This window comes from Castor canadensis, chromosome 2 (assembly GCF_047511655.1).
Source record: "Castor canadensis chromosome 2, mCasCan1.hap1v2, whole genome shotgun sequence".
NCBI lineage: Eukaryota > Metazoa > Chordata > Mammalia > Rodentia > Castoridae > Castor > Castor canadensis.
The window spans coordinates 22,665,447-22,682,119 of record NC_133387.1 but is presented as its reverse complement, the minus strand read 5'-3'; the positions used below and the strand labels follow the sequence as shown (position 1 = coordinate 22,682,119).

Sequence of the window (16,673 nt, the reverse complement as noted above, 5' to 3'; positions counted from 1 at the left end):
GAGCTGCTCTGTGCCCCTGGGCGCTGGGGCATGAACTATGGGGGCAGAGAGGGGGTGTCACTGCGTCACTGAGTCACTGGATATCTGTTCCTCAGGTGGTCTTTCCCTGCCTGAGCAGTTTCCAGCTTGAGAGAGTGGCCACCATCTGGCAGGCCCTGGTAGCTTAGCAGACCCTCCACCTCATCCCCAGTGAATGGGTAGCACTGGATACTGCAGCCTCAGCTTCAGGTGGCTTAGGGCCATGGTATGGCTGCAGCATATGCTGTATCTCCTCATTAAAGACTTGCTTTGCTGGGTTTCCACTCCCCAGATCTCTGAAGGGGGAATTTTCTAAAGCTAATGAATGGCTTCTTCCTTCCCATGCTCAGGATGGGAAGTTCTAGAAGGAAGCAGTCAAGAGCCATAATGCAGTCTTTCTCCAGAAGAGACACAGATGCAGAAGGGATGCTCTCTGTGTGTGTAGTGGTTCACTCCTGTAATCCCAGCTATTCGGCAGGCAGAGATAGGATGATCTCAATCTAAGGCCAGCCCTGAGGCAAAAGTTAATAAGACCCTATCTGAAAAACAAACTAAAAGCAAAGGGCTGGGGTTGTGCCTCAGTGGTAAAGAGCTTGCCTAGCAAGCAAGAGGCCGTAAGTTCAAACCCCAGTACTGCCAAAAAGAAAGGTTGACCATCCCTCTTAGCTCAGGGTTGAGGTGATGTCACAGAGTGCTGACTCCTGCCCTTCCTGAGCTCCATCACCTGTTGGTGCCCTCTCAGCTCTCAGCAGTTGTTCACCACCCATCTGCCCTTCCTTGTACACAGAGGAGCTGCTCCTAGCAACAACTGAGCCAGGTGGAAGTTCACGGAGCTGCAGGTGGCTCACCCCCACAGGAAGTCACGCCATTCCCAAGCCCAGAGCACACCCTCCAGCTGCCCACACTCTCAGTGCTCCTCCCCCCGTCCAGCACAACCCCTGCAAAATGCTTTGTCCCACACAGTGACATACGTGTTCTCTCAGCCCTTTCTACTGGAGACACCACCCACTTTGAACTGAATAACTGAAGAAGGCCCCACCTGAGGCCAACAAAACAAACAAAAGGAATTGTGGGTGCTATCTGGGTATCCAACTCCACTCTCCCTGGAAAGCCCACCAGGGAGCTCTCCATTAGTTGTTTGGGGAAGAACACAGGGACCTTCCTTCTCTGCTCCATAGTAGTCCCTTCACCCCATTAATCTGTGGGGTCCTCATGGCAGCAGAAGCAAATTAAGTGTATGCAGACGAACGAACATACCCATCCCAACTCCAAGACCAGTACCCTGGGATGCATGAGTACACACATTCCTCCTCCCTCCATTCCCCTCTCTTGTTTGTTTCCTCCATGTTCCAGAAACCTCCAGAGAGACCTCCAAAGTAGAGGGAGACCTATGCTTAGCCTCCCTCTCTCCCTTGGCCTCTGACTTCCAGCACAGAGCAGCATACATCCAGCCATTGGCTGAGCAAGAGGAGATGAAGTTAAGTGAGGAGAAGAGCGTTTTAGGGAATTAGCAGAATGTGCAGATCCAAATGATCTTAAAGCATCCAAGTCTAGGGGGAGTGGAACAGTGGGAGGGGACGAAATTCTCTGGATGTGAGCAAATTGCATAGATGTCCATCTGTCTGGCATGGCTTAGCTTATGCCAGCTTAGAGACCTGATGGATAGCCCAGGGGTCTCTAGGGGCCCTCCTACCTCCAGATTGCCCTTCATGTGCCCAGTGGCCTGCACAAGCACATGTAGAGTCCTCAGCAGCCCTGCCCTCAGAACAGTGATAGCAGCCAGTGCTGAGCGAGGTTGTGCCATGGGCCACACTCTTCATGAAAGGCTGTTAATGCATCATCCCACTGAACTCATACTAGGAGGCAGCTGCTGTTATTAGCTCCATTTTCTAAGGCAAGGAAACTAAGGTTCAGAAAGGTTAAGTAACGTGGCCAAGGCCAAGTGACACCAGGACTCACATCCAGTAGTATCTGACCCTGACCCAAGATGCTGGTAGTGCATTTCTTCTATCCTGGCTTCTTCAGAGCCACCCAAGAGGATTTCCCCTGGACGGCACTGTGACACATGCAGGCAAAGCATAACTGGATCTAAGTACAGCTGGCCTTAGGTGGCATGCCCTTGTTTATTATAGGCTATGCAATCTATTCATGGAACACTCAAGTCCAATGTCATCCTGCTCCCCAGCAGGCTGTCATATCTCATTTTTCTCTGTTCTTTCTCTCCATCCTCTGTGGCTGACCCAGATCCCTGGAGCTGTAGGTATTCAGTAAAAATTACAGGCACAGAACAGAGGGAGGGGAAGAGCCTGGGGCCAACAAAGGCAGCGGCAAGACCTGGGCCATGGGAACTGAGAAGGGCAGATTTTGCCTTTAAATCCCCTCAGTATGATGTGACACCTGTACTCCCAGCCCTCAGTCACTCAAAGAACCCCAGAGGTATAACTTGCCAGGCCAGATTGCCAAAGGACCTGCGGATCTTCCTCTGCTCATTGCTCTGGTGAATTCTAAGTCAGCCAAGAAGGAAAATCCCATGGGCTCCTGCAGGACCAGGGCCACCTGCTTCCCTCTGCACACTAATGCTCCCCTTCTGCCTGCACCCCCGCACTCCAGGTGCTGACCCAAGAAGGCAGGAGGTACCCAGGACCAGCCACAGTGACAGCCCTGGGTGGCAGCCCACTCACCCAGGTCCATGTCTGCAGCCTTGGGCCGGTGGGAGCAGGGCACATTCTTAAAGATGGCATCCAGGATCTTCTCCTTGACCTGAGTGATGGTGTCACAGTTGAGGATCTTCACTGGGACCTCAGGGCTGTTGACATTGTCTGGGCTGACACAGCTCAAGACCTGGGGGTGATGGGGAAAGGTCAAGTGGGTGAGGGCAGCAGGAGAGTTCTAAGACCCAGCACTATTGGGGTACTTTCTGAAAAGCTCCTCCTCTCCATGTGGGGCTGGGGAAGGGGCAGAGAGACTCAGTCCATCTGTGTCCCCACAGGGCCCCTTGCCCTCTCCTGTAGAGTTCGAGCTGCACATTGGACTCACTGTCAGGAAAAACATTATTAAAATCCCCATTTTCCAAAAGAAACAGTGTCTGAGCATGTGCAGGTGGTGGGGGTGAGGCGCAGTGGTATCTGCAACAGAACGGGTGCTGATGCATGCACACATGTGCAGTCTCTCACCTGCATACCTGTGTGCAGGAGGTACCATCCCAGCAGCATGCTCACAACCTCAGCACATAGAGACCCCACCCTATCCCTGTGTCACACTCTGTCTTTCTCTCACTCTTCCCAGACACACACACACACACACACACACACACACACACACACACACTCAGTAGTAAGGGGAATCAGACTCTGTCTCAAATGGTTTAATAGGTTTGATTTGGGGGGAGGGTTTGGGGCTGATTGGGGACTATAGAATCTACAAGAAATTTAACATATTTTTTAAAAAGGTGCCCTTTACATGGTTTGGCAGTGCAAGAACTCTGTAACATTAACAAATTCAATAAAAAGTAAGTATATGGATTTAAACTAAAAAGGTGCCCTTTAAAAACTTTCAGGTTCAGGCTCCCTGAGAGGCCTTTCTGGATTTGAACCTGAAACCCCCATCAGGGGACCAGGCCACTGCAGGCTCAAGGCCTGTATTGAATGAGTTAGAAGAGTTAAAACTCATCTTCAGCAAACTATTTTTTTTTTAAGAAGTTCTGGGCTTTTCCAAGTTCAAGGCTTTTCTTCCCTTGCTGTTCTCACAGTGGGCTCTTTTTGCATTGGATGGTGCTTGGTGGCCTCCCAGGAGGAACTCTGCAGAACAGGGTGGGTGCTATGGGGTACAGGAATGGACAAAGGTATAAAAGCCAGGCAGAGAGGCCTGGACTTCCCAGGGGGAGAGATGCCAGGTGCCCTGCCATTCTGGGTTCAAGACTCTTCTGTCCCTGGAGCCTGAGACCTCTGCATACCTTTCTCCTTCTCGGAACTTAAGCTCCCCCTGTCTCCTCCCCAGATTCATGTCCCAGTGGCCCCATCTGGTTTGTAGAGCCAGACACCAGCCCTGCCCCCAGCCTGTTCCATGTGGTGGCAATCAGAGTCCTGGCCCTGGACGCCTGCCTTTCATTAGCAGCTAGACTGCTATGAAATCAAATGGGGAACATGCTTATTCCATTAAGATGAGGAAAAAATTCCCCTAAATCTATAAAACCAAACTCACCCTCAAAATGCCCTAAACTGCAAAGGATGGAGGCAGAACCCCTGAGCCATGTGTCTACATGTGCCTTCTCCCAGAAGTTCTCCTCCTTCTCTGAGCCTTCTGCATCTCTGAACCTCCCTGCTGCTCAGTGACCAAGCATGACCTAACCCTTCCTCCTGTTCTGGCTGTCCCTACTGTCCCATCCTCTGGGCCAGGGGCAGATGACTCACCTTTCCCCAGTAATGCGGCTTGCTCTGGACCATGAGGCAGGAGCTGTCCCAAGGGTCATCCCCTGGCATTTCTACTGCCCCAGAGGTTCAGGTGGCCGCACAGGACTAGCATGCCTCAGGGCAGAGACCGGCCTTTCAGAAAGGAAGCAGTGGCTCCAGAACAGGGTACAGTTTGCCTAGAAGTTTCCCTTCCTCAGTGCTGTTTGGCTGCTTTCTGAACAAAAACTGCCTGATGCTCTCTCAGTGCTGGGAATATGCCCCTTAAGCTTTTGTGCACTTGGGCATGGCACAGATTCTGATCCAGAGGGCCTTAGGGTCTGCATTCTAGCAGACTCCCAGGTGGGCATGAAGGCCATCTAGCAGGCTCCTAGATGGTATCTAATCACCTGTGAATTCTGAGGAACAACTAATGCTCTAGCAAGTGCCCAGGTGGGTATCTAGCTCTCTAACAGGCTCACATGCAGGCATCTAGCACTTTCACAGGCTGCCAGGTAGGTATCTAGCACCTTCACAGACTCACATGTGGGAATCCAGCCATTTAGCGGGCTCCCGGGTAGGCATCTAGCACTCTTGCAAGTTCCCAGGTGATATTTAGCTATTTAGCAGGCTGCCAGGTGTTGCGATGATGGTCTTGGAGCACTCCCAGCATCAAGGTCCTAGGCTACACTAGCCCAAGTTCTAGCATCAACCTAACTAATCACTCAATGATTAGGACATGCATGTGACTCCAAGGAGGAACACTCAGTCTCTCCTGGAGCCTCTCAGGGCCCCTTTGTGGTTATCCCTCTTGCCTGGACAAGGTCACTATCAGCCAGTCCAAAGACCCCAGGACTGCTCCAGCCACTGCAGAATCCTTCACTTCCCATCTTTGTGTCTGAGCAAGTCACCTGGAGTCTCTGCTGCCTTGCTTGCCATGGTGCAGCACCCCTTCCATGCCTCCACACTGAAGGGGTACCCTCTCCATGAGAAAGTACTCTTGCCTAGGCCTGAGGGGAGCCAATAAATCTCCCTGCAGCTCCGTCTCATCTGTTCTCCAGGCAGAATAGTCACAATTTCCTTCCCCTTTCTTCCCTACCCATCTCCATCTAGTGGATGCTCCCCTGACCCACTTCAGTTTCCTCACCTGAAAACAGTCGGGTGCACCAACAATCTTTTGGCCTCTGGAATAAAGGCTGTTGCAATTGCAACGTGGGGACACAGCATTATCACAACTTATTGTGTTGCATTCAATATAAGTGCTGATGAGGAGGAAAGAAAGGAAGAGGAGGGGAGTGGGGAAGGAGATGTTTAAAGGTAGTTTTCGCTCAGGAAATTTGAGCAGGGCTCAGTGATACATGTCTATAATCCTAGCTTCTTAGGGGGCAGAGATCAGGAGGATCATGGTCCAGGTTGGTCTGGGCATAAATGTGAGCCCCTATTCAAAAAATTACTAAAGCAAAAAGGGCGAGGGTATAGCTCAAGTGGCAGAGTGCCTGCCTAGCGAACTCAAGGTCCTGAGTTCAGAATCCCTAGTACCACCAAAAAAGAAAAGAAAAAAAAAAAAAAAGAAATCTGTCAGGTCTCTATTTCTGGAAAGGTTTCTTTCTCCCTCTTTTCTATTTTAATCAGAGCCTCTAACTCTCTTCTGGCAGGCTGGGTCTGAAAGGAAGCAAGAGTCTCACCCAGCAATCTGTCCAGGTGTCTGTTAGTAATAACTGGGCTCTCAGAAGACAGGAGTGGGATAGGTGGATCACAATTGCAGCCATCCAGCCAGCAGGGATGGCTTTGTTCTAATCTCCCCACCTGGCCCTGGGGTCTGGGATTCACCCCTAGCTCAAAGCAGTAGGTGGTGTGTGAGCATCTGTCCTTCCTGTCTCTGCTCACCTGTCCTGCTGTTGTCCCGTCTCCTGATTATTATATTTTAATTCCACCTGTTTCCTGTCCTCTCACTCCCTGGTTCTCTCTCTTGCTTCCCTTCTTGGATATCCTAGCTTTTATCTTAGTTTCTCACATCTTCCTTCTACTTCCTCTCTCTTTCTTAGAAAAAAGTCCTGATGGGTGATCACAACTGTGTCCAAAAAAAGCCTGAAGGTGGACTCACTGGGCCTGGAGAGAGGGGTCAGCCAGCGGACGGTAGACAGCCATGCTGGGAAGAGGCAGCCAGGGTGATGTGAGCCAGCACAGGGCAACACTGCCCTGGGTTCCTGCCTGTGCTTCTGGTCCCCTTCGATCCTCTGCACATCTCTACTCTGGACAGTTATTATCACCTCTAGTTCAGAAGGTTCTGTGATTATCCCCTTTTTATAGCTAAAGAAACTGAAACTCAGAGAAATTAGGGATATGCCCAACTCACTCAGCTCGTCAGGGGCAGAGGCAAGGCTCAGCAATGGGGGTCTATTTGATTTCAAACCTGTGTTCTCAAACACTGAGCTTCACTGCCTGCTGGGGCAATCATTGCTATTAGGTGAGCCTGACCTTGACAGAGGACATCCCCATGTTCCTTGGACAGCACCTTACATGGCTAGGCCATCCTGGCCTTCCATCACACAGTTCGATCAGTCATATTTGAATGTCCACTGGTGGGAGACTGTGGGCTTCAGAAACCATAAGGAACTCTTTTGGTTTCTTCTCTTTTTGCCCATCCCCTGCCTGCATGCTCTGCCTGTATACACCTGTTCTATAAAGCATAGATTGTCCATCCAGAAGAGCTCACCGGAGACACTCAGCCCTGCTGGCCAAGGGGCTGGGCCCTCAATTCAGAGCCTATCTGGGACAACACCAGTGCACCAGTTAAAGTGCTAATAGGATATGGCTGAGCCACTGTGTGCCCTGGTAACATGCTCCATATTGAGTCAGGTGAGCGGCACCTGGCTGGGCCCTACAGGGCACAAAGCAGGAGAATTGGGCATAGCTGCCAAGGCCAAAACCCCACTTTCCAGAACTCCAGACAAGCAGTGAAGGGGGCTCACCAGGGTTTTGTACTCGATCTGCTGCCGGATGAGCTTGTCCTCGCTCAGGGAGTAGCGGGCCTCTCCTGTGATGGCATCAATGGGGCCCTTCTCCATCTGCTGTTTGATGGCACAGAACAGGGAGAAGAGGGGCTCCCCAGCACACTCCTGGAGGCGAGAAGAAACAAGCTGGCAGAGTTCTGGGACTGCACGTGTACACAGCCCACCCCATTGTCCCTGCTTTCCATGCCTCCTGTGGGGTCCTTTCTCTTGGTCCCTCCTGCTTCATTGCTCAGTTTTTCTATTCCCTCTTCTTCAACTCTATACTTCAGACTTGCACACCTCTTGGCTCTTTGGACACTGTTCTGCCCTTTTCTGCCACCTGTCCAGAGCCTGATCTTCCTTCTTCTCTGTCTCCCACCTTCCCTACTCCTGTCTCCCACCCCACCCTGCTCTCTGAGCCCCATCAGGAGGCAGAGGTTGGTCCTCTGTGGCATGAACTCTGTATAAACAAATTAATAACCAGAAGTCTAGCAGCTCTTTCACCCTCTAGGCACATCCTTGGCTTATCTGCCACTTCTGTACTTGACCTGTAAGTCTGGGTCTGGGAAAACGAAGAGGAATGCAGGGAACCACTGAGTGCATTGTTTTTAGTTTAAAATGAAGATTGAGCTTTGGGGGCACATAGGGCCCTCTCAGAGGTTCATCTGCCCCTCACTTGGGGGGAAACAGTCTCTGAAGGTCAGACTGAACATGAGGCTCTGTGTTCTAAGATAGTTCGTGACAAGAGTCAGCTCCACTTCTTGTGCATCAAGAAGCGTCAAGCCCCATTGAGGGTGGACTTGGGGGTATAGAGAGACATGGGGTGGGCCGGGGGAACTAAAGGCTCATGCCAGAGTAGGATAACCACAGCAGGACCAGGACTATGCCCATTTCCCATCCTACCTTGAGGAACTTGTAGAGGAGGAAAGTGAACCAATTGGTCAGCATCTTCTCAGCCACAGACTCTGTCCTATCCCCAAGTCACCAAGGAACAAGCGGAAGAAGACAAAGGAAGAGGCATGTGGTCAGAGCCCGTGGGCTGGGCAGGACAGTGGAAGGATTTGCCTCCATCTTGCTACTTGTGGCTCTTGGGCCAAATCTTGAGACCTTACTGTGTAGGAGAGCTTCATGGACCCCCGCATGCACATTGCCCACCCCAAGGCAGTAAGAAGAGCGTTTCCTGCCGAGCTGGAGGATGATGTGCTGGGCATCTGTCATACTCATAGGTGTGACTGCCTGTCTTTGCTAGGCCTGTCTTGGAGCACTGCCTCTCTATGGAACTTTGCTATAGGGACAGTGCTTTCCACCTACATGGTCCAGTGTGGCAGCCAGCTGCCACAGACAGCTACTGAGCCCTTGAAATGTAGCCTGCATGTCTCAAGAACTGAAGTTTTTCATTTTACTTACTCTAATGAATTTAGATTTAAATCATCACCGGTGGCTGGTGGCTCTCCTATGGGATAATACAGCCTTAGAGAATATCATAAAAGGCTGATGTGTTCCTTTCAGTGAAAAAAGCAAAACCAAAGGCCAGGGACAATAAAGGAAGGAAGGCTTCTGGATCTTCAAATGGTCTTGGTAAAAAGGCCAGATAATCCACACAGAGCCCTTAACCTAGCCTACAGATTCCTGCCAGTACTGACCACCATTTGATACTATATACCTAGCTTGTCCCAAGAAATGTCAAAATTGTCCTATGTCAAAGGCTTCCACATACTTTTGAAATGTCCCCTGAGAATCCTTCTAGGGAAACCTGCAATGGCAGGAAGTTCCTTCTTGAGTCTAAGCTGCATCTTTCATGCCACAACCCAAGCCCACTTATTCTTTCACTTTGGAAGTAAATACACAGCAATAGTGTTGCTGGCTTTGTTGCTTACACTTAGAGGAAAGGAATTACATTCAAACTTGTCGGTAAGTGCATTGCCAGCTCCAGCATCCAGGTATGTTTGGATAGAGTTGAAGATTGCAGCTGCTAGAAAATACTAATAACTAAAATCCCCAGGCATTTGGGAAGCTGCCTGCACAAAGTAAAACCAAAAAGACAAAGAAGGAAGAATATTCAAAGGAGGGGGAAGCCAGGGGCAAGAAGAAGAGAAGGAGGTGGAGGAGGGCGGAAGGAGCAAAAGCATCCGGGGGATAGGGAGTGGAAAATGAGAGAGAGAGAGAGAGAGAGAGAGAGAGAGAGAGAGAGATTCAGAGTGCGACCATGAGACCACATGGGGAAATTGTTGGTGGGAGCTCTGGTAACCCTAGAATTATGTCAGTGGGTGGCTGTGTGGGGAAAGTAAAACAAAAATCAAAATGATCCACCTTGCTGTTTCCAAAACTGTATGATTGCTCTACAGAGCAGCCCTTTGTGGCTGTGCAGGTGAATGCCTGCTACGCCAGGAAAAAACCTGAAGCAAACACTTCTGAAAACCAGGTCTATGCACCAGCTCTGCCTCACACGCAGAGACTAAGGGTGGAAGTGGAGGGGAGTAGGATGGAGTGGTCCAGGAAGAGACTAAATGTGGGGTTTTCTAACTTCGGAAGTGCTAGAGGCAATGGAGTAACGTATCCTGGAGGGAAAATGGCCTCCTTTCACACGGAGAGAGGAGGGAGTAAGGGTGGAGCGGGAGCACCTTTCCCTAGAAGACCAAAGCTGCAGAGCTGGCTATGCTCAAAGTGATCTTGTAGGTTTCAGCAGTGGATCCTGGACCAACTCAGAGCAGATAACAGGAGCCAGGAAATGCTTGCTGGGCTTTCACCTGGTGAAGGCAATCAATGAAAGACACCCATGTGATGTGCAGAACCTTTTAGAAGGACTTAAAACACCAGCCTCCTGCAGGACAGTGCCTTGCCCTGAGGGAGCATGGCTGCTCTCCCTGCAGTCTGCCTTGGCCTCCCTGGCTGGGGAAGGAAGTGCTCTGTGACCCCCCAGGGCCATCCCAGGGCTTCCTCACCTCCTGAGCAGTAGCTTGGGGTGGTTCTTGCTCTCCAGGTTCTTGTCGATGAGGTCTGCCAGCAACTGCTTGAGCACATCGGTGGCGTACTCCAGCTTGCTCTGCAGTACCGTCATGATAAGCGAGGCCACATTGCCGCGGTCACGCATGGAGAAGCTGCGCTGGGACTCGAGGGTGCGGACGAAGGACAGCAGGAACACCTTGTTGTTAATGAGCTGGGCAAAGAGCTTCAGGCCTTTCTCCACACGCTCCTGACGGTAGCCTGGGACCTATGGAGAGAGCAGGGGTCCTGACATCAGCTGCTGAGCACCCCAGTGACCTCCCACTGTATGGACTGTACCTGTGCCATCAACAGCCCCAGCCCGCCTCTCACTCATTTCTCCAGCACAGCCTACCTGGCTAGAGCTCCTTCTCAGGAGCTGGGCACTGTGTCCAACATCTACTCGAGCTCCATCACTTCCCAGGAGATGGGACTATACCTCATTTAGAGAGGAACCAACAGAAGCACAGAGAGAACTAGCCACAGTTCATAAGTGGTGACACCAAGGTTGAACCATCTCTCCCAGACTGCAGAGCCTGAGCTCTTCTCTAATGGCGATGCAGAGCTGATGAGGAGCTACGTGCAGAGTCCCTCCAAGCCCCTATGGGAGCTCCAAGAAGTCAGGGTGGCTGTGGCTTGTACCTTGGCTGAGGGATTACCAGGCCTGGGCTTTCAGCTAACCTAATACCTACTCCTTGCTGGCCCTGGAGGTCCTGTAGACAGGACTTCTGGTTTCCACATGGGCTCTGTACCACTATGCTTTATAATCTTGGCCCCTTTACTTCTTTGGAGCCTATTTACCAACCCAAGAAAAAGGGGAGATTGAGCGTCACAGCCTAAGAAGAACTCCCTGACTCTAGCATCTGACATTCTCTTTTGGAGATGCTATATCACCTAGGGAAGGGGGAGGAAGGTGATTCTACCATTCTGCCTACAGGCTCTGTTGTTTGAGAGAACATTGAGCTGGGCATCGAGGATTCACTTCTGAACTGAATGGGAATATGCACAGCATCCCTGTTCATAGGGACCCAAAACCTGGGCTCCCAAACATTCAGCAGAATGGAGAGGATGGAGGAGTTGCATCGGATGGGATGCCACACAGCCATGAGAAGGAACCACCTGCTGCTACACACAGTAGCAGCGGGGAACCTTGCAAACACATTCAATGCAGAAGTCAGACACAAAAGAGGGCACGGGCTTCACATAGCACCATTTAAATAAAGATTTTTGGACAGGTAAAATGACTTAATATAGGTAGGCAAATGGCTATTCTGGAGGTGGCTGCTACTGAAAGGGGCACAGGGGACTCTTGGAAGTCTGGCATTGTTCTGGTTCTTGAGCTTGAGCTGGGTGGGCAGATGGGCTTACCTGGGGACAAGCCACTGAGCTAATGATCTGTTTTTTTATATGCACATTGTTCTTTATTTATACTTCTGAGAAAACTAAAGTTCCCTCAAAAACTCAACCACAGGTTCTGACCTCTTGGTGAGCCCTCTGTGAACAGTGAGCAGGGTTTGTCTCCTGGAAGTGCAGAGCTAGAGGGGGTAGGGACAGGAGGAACAACCAACAGAGGTTGCCACATCTTAAAGACTGTGTCTCCCCCACAGGGTTGGTATGTCAGGTCTTTGAGTTTTGTCATGTATGCAGCAGTAAAGAACTTGGTTTCAGTTGGTCACTGTCACATACTAGTAGACTTCATTCTGTAATCAATAAAATGAAGATATTCACAGCTAATAAGCATGCAGCTGTTACTCTGTACCAAGTATGATAGTCCATTTAATCCATGTAGCACCTTAGGAGGCAGGTCCCTTTATGACCCAGGACCCCCTGAGAGTACAGAGCTTTTCCAAGACTCCAAAACAGAAGCATCCAAAGCCAAGCCATGAACCAGGCAGTTGCACCATGTCTACACTTTCATGGGGCTGTCACTCAGACTAAGAGACAATGCACACAAAGCCTGTGGCTTGTAGCCTGACACATAGCTGAGTCAGCAAATAGCAGCTACTTTATCCTGCTCTATACTTGAGGCTTAAACTGGAAAAGACAGTGGCAGTCAAAGGCAGCCTGTCTGCCTGAGGTCATAGAGGTAGCAGAAACATTCACACCATTTATGACCCAAGTTCCTGTGTTCCAGGCTCAGGCCAAGGTGTGGGCAGGAGGAAGGTTTTGGGCAGCCGCAGGCCTGTTCTTAGAGTCTGTTTCTGAGTCATAGGCCCCTCTCCAGTGGGCATTCAGCTGCCCTGTGCTCACATGCAGCATTCTTGGTTGCCTGGCATCAGCAACTCCCCTGGGTCTGGAAGTCCGTAGGAAGCTTGTTTGCTTCCTAATCAGGTCCGCTGTTCTCTTGTTGCAGTGCTGGTACTTGGAAGGCCAGTTCTCAGCAAAGAGCAGGACTCACCAGAGCTAAAAGGGTAGAGCTGGTCATGCCACAGCTCAGTCCTCAGCACTGCCACCTCTACTCCACCTTGCTCCCCAAAGTGGGCCCAACCTCTGTGTACCTTGTGCCTGGCTCCCTCCGTTCCCCACACCCCCTGGGGTGGGGGCTGATGAGGAATTGGGAACGATCACGTGGTAGCCTCATCTTGCCATAGCCCAGCTCTCCACCCACCCCGCCCCCGTCCTGTGACGGCCCTCTCACACACATGTCCATGTTTGACTTCCTCTGCCCGTCAACCCCGCAGAACAAGTCACTATGACTTCTCTAAAATAATAGTTAATGTCACTTACTGGGTACATGTATGTATGCACAGTGCTGGACACATTACCTACATTATTTAAATTAAGTCCTTTAATAAGCTTGCAAGGTGAGCTGTGATCTTTTAATGGTCTCTCAGAGAAGCTACCAAATTTGTCCCCAGACCACCCAGTTGGTAAAGGATAATGCTGGATTTCCAACCCCAAGCTTGTCTGGTTCCTGAGCACCTGGCTCTGCTCCTCTCCTGCCAACTGTGTCTAGGCTCAACCCTGGACTCTTGAGCTGTCTGAAAGCCAACTCTGGCTTCTCCCTGCTGTCTTCCTGTGCGAGTGCTCCTGGCTGTTCAGGCTGGCCATTGAAGGGAGACAGCCACATGCAGGTTTGGCATGGTGGCACCTGGGGAGGTGGGTAAGGACACAGAGCTTGTTAGATGGCACCCTTGCTGTGAGAACACACTCTCTACTTCCTTCTTGCCTTCACTGCACTTTCTCCATGCAAAATGCATATGCCTTGCACAGTTACAGCATCTAGATCAGCAGCCTGGGCTTGAGATCAGGGACTACAGAGACCCACGCATGGAGAACTCCATTACCTCTGGGGTCTACTGTCTCATCTGTAAAATGAGAATATAAGTGTCTATGTCATAATGTTTTATGAACATTAAGAGAATGGATATAAAGTGCTTGGCACACACCACACACACTTAAAACAGCAGCAGTTTTATTACCTGCCTTCCCAACTCCATCCAATGCTTTCACGGAGTCCTTTTTCCCAGGAGTTTCCATGCTATCTGGGGCTCAGCACCCTTTGTCTTGGGGTGCTGAATGTATAAGCTTTCTCCCCCATTTTGTGAAGGGAGGAGATGGAGGTAAAGTGTCTTGATAAGGACTACCTGGAATATTTTCCCTTTGCAGCCTGCCACCCTTCCCTCAAGCCAATGCCACTCTGAAACAAGACCTTCTTTATTTGCCAGATGGTTCTCCACTTCAGTTCTGAAGTCTGTGAGTATAAAACTAAACAGTAAATTTTAATTGTAACCCAATAGGTTAGAGTCTGGGGGCCAGTGATGGGTTGGAGTTGGGAGCGTGTGATTGACAGGTTCATATTTTTAAAGGATTGGTGGATGACGGGGCCTGGAAAGCTCCTTCCCCAAATGCCTGGACTTGCCCAGTGGGCTACTAAAGAGGAAGCCTGGTGATTTCCTCTCCAGGACAGCCTGAAGCAAGAAGACAACTCTCTCTTCATACTGCCAACCAGTGGGCAGGTGTCCCTACAGGGATGATAGGGTTGTGAAAACTTGCTTTCGTTAATGGCTTCCCTCAGAAAGTTTCCATACTCCAAACAGCAACAGGGAGAAACTATTTTGATGGCAAGAATGGGTTGGAAACAAAACAAAATTGTGATCCATACAAGATCCTGGACCTCACGCAGCCCCAGACTAATGTGGGACAGTAAAAGTTGATTTCTGTCCATATGAAGTTAAAATGAGTTTGATGGAAATGAAGACATAGAAGAATAGGAAGCAGGAACTCAAACATATTATACCTGAACACCAATGTTCACGACAGTAGAACTCACAATGGGCCCCAGATGGAAGCACCTCAAGTGTCCATCAATGGATATATGGAGAAGCAAAATGTGGTTTATTTATACAATAGGAAGTTACTCAGCCTTAAAAAGGGAGGAAATTCTGATATGTGCTTCCACCTGGATGAACCTTGAAAGCATTATGCTAAGTGAAAGCCAGACATAAAAGGACAAATATTGTGTGATTCCACTTATGTGAAGTCCCTAGAGTATTCAAACTTCATAGAGACAGAATGCAGAAGGGTGGCTGCCAGTGTCTGAATGGAGGGAGAATGAGGATTCATTTAATGGGTACAAAGTCTCAGTTTGGGACCATGAAAGCATCCTGGAGATGGACAGCACTGATGGTGGCACACAATGTCAATATACTTAATGCCATTGTACATAAAATTGGAAAATTTTATGTATATTTTAACAAAATTTTTTTAAAACCATGCGACCTACTTGATTCAGTGCCTTTGCCCAACAGTTAGGAAACTTGTGGTTTCCATATTCAGGAAAACTACTAACGTTGGTTGTTAACATCTTGTGGCCAGGAGACTGGGATCAGAAAGTCTCCCTTCTGACAAAGGCAAAGAAGACAGAGAATACTCATGTTTGAGGGGAGATTTGAAGGGGCCAGCTAGGAATAGGACCATGATAGGACAGGGTGTGACTGATAGCGTGGCAGCAGAAACAGTCTAGGACCTGGGAAGGAACACACATAGTCCACACATAGTCCTGAGGCTAGAGTCCGCTCATGGTCTTCCATGGGTTGTTCATCCACCCCCTGTGCCAATGGTGGTGAGCTGGGGACTGGTGCAGCTCTGGGTGTGCCTATGCGCCTACAGTTGGTCAGTGTCCCTGTGGAGTGAGGAAGACAACAAATCCTTGCGCTTTCCGAGCACAGAGGAGTTCATGTTACTCATTCTGTAGCCCCAATGCTCCTGGGTTGGGAAGTGGACGCTCAGCTGCTGGAAAATAGGGCAGGAGGGGCCAGGGCATGATGAATGAGGCAGCAGCTGGTTCCACTCAGGGAGCAGGAAAGTGAAGGGTGCTTGAGGTTTCCTTCCTGACTTTGCTGCACATTTTGTGAAGAAGAAAAGGCAGAAGACTGGTGAAACCTTGCTTCTCTCAGAAACGCATTCTTGGAGCTGGGCACTGGTGTTTCATGCCTATAATCCAGCTATTTCAGAGGCTGAGATGGGGAGGATCCCAGTTTGAGGACACAGGGCAAATAGTTCACAAGACCCCATCTCCAAAATAACCAGAGCAAAATGAACTGGAGATGTGGTTCAAATGGTAAGAGTGCCTGCTTTGTAAGTGCAAAGCCCTGAGTTCAAACTCCGCCCCCCCAAAAAAAGAAAGAAAGAAAGAAAAGAAAAGAAAAAAATTTTTGGAAGGTCTAGAGACATGCCAGAGGACCCACAGCTTTTAGCAAGGGTCCTGGTACTGTTCAGAAGGATAATGGGATGCACTGTTTGCATTCTGGTCCTGAGCAAATGGGGCTGGCATGTACAGTGATGCAGTTCACGCACTGAACTACTGCACGTCCCTCACGTGAATGGTTCCACAGGAGCAGTGTGCGTGTACAATCTACCCCCGAGGCTCTGTAGGAGAGTGAGTCCTGTCAGCGCATCAGCCTGGGTTGCCCTTGCATGTGTCCCCAACCCTAAGCTAAATCCAAGAGTCTGGAAGTCTATGGGGAGGCAAGAGAATGTAGGAAAACCTATTGACCATTTGATAGGACATGGTATGATTTAGAATTAGGGCCATAGGAATGGTCTGGGTAAATAGTGTGGGGTGTGCTTGTCTGTGTCCACCAAGAGAGGATCTTGTAAGGGAGGTGACTAAATATAGGTGAGGAGGCCTAGCTTTGACATGCTCTTAGAAAGTTACATCCTAAACACTTGCCTAGCATGCACAAGGTCCTAGCAAGCACCAAAACAAAAAGTTATACCCTAAAAGGAAACCTACTTAGACTTGGAGTTTTGAATTAGTGAAAAAGGAGAATAAATTTATAGACTCATCCTA

The 16,673-nt window shown here is 49.8% G+C and overlaps 1 protein-coding gene across 2 annotated transcripts in view; it reads right to left on the bottom strand.

Moving 5' to 3' along the window:
• Window positions 1–16,673, bottom strand: part of Plxna4 (plexin A4) — a 416,968-nt gene that overhangs the window by 30,094 nt on the left and 370,201 nt on the right. For both annotated transcript variants that reach the window (XR_012444270.1, XM_074062846.1), the window contains exons 22-25: window positions 10,339–10,607; window positions 8,300–8,366; window positions 7,376–7,522; window positions 2,700–2,859 (exon numbers count right to left, since the gene is read on the bottom strand). Coding sequence is in view for 1 of the 2 variants with exons in the window: in XM_074062846.1 (XP_073918947.1) it covers window positions 2,700–2,859; window positions 7,376–7,522; window positions 8,300–8,366; window positions 10,339–10,607 (643 nt within the window). In the remaining variant the exon portion in view is untranslated. The remainder of the gene's footprint in view (window positions 1–2,699; window positions 2,860–7,375; window positions 7,523–8,299; window positions 8,367–10,338; window positions 10,608–16,673) is intronic.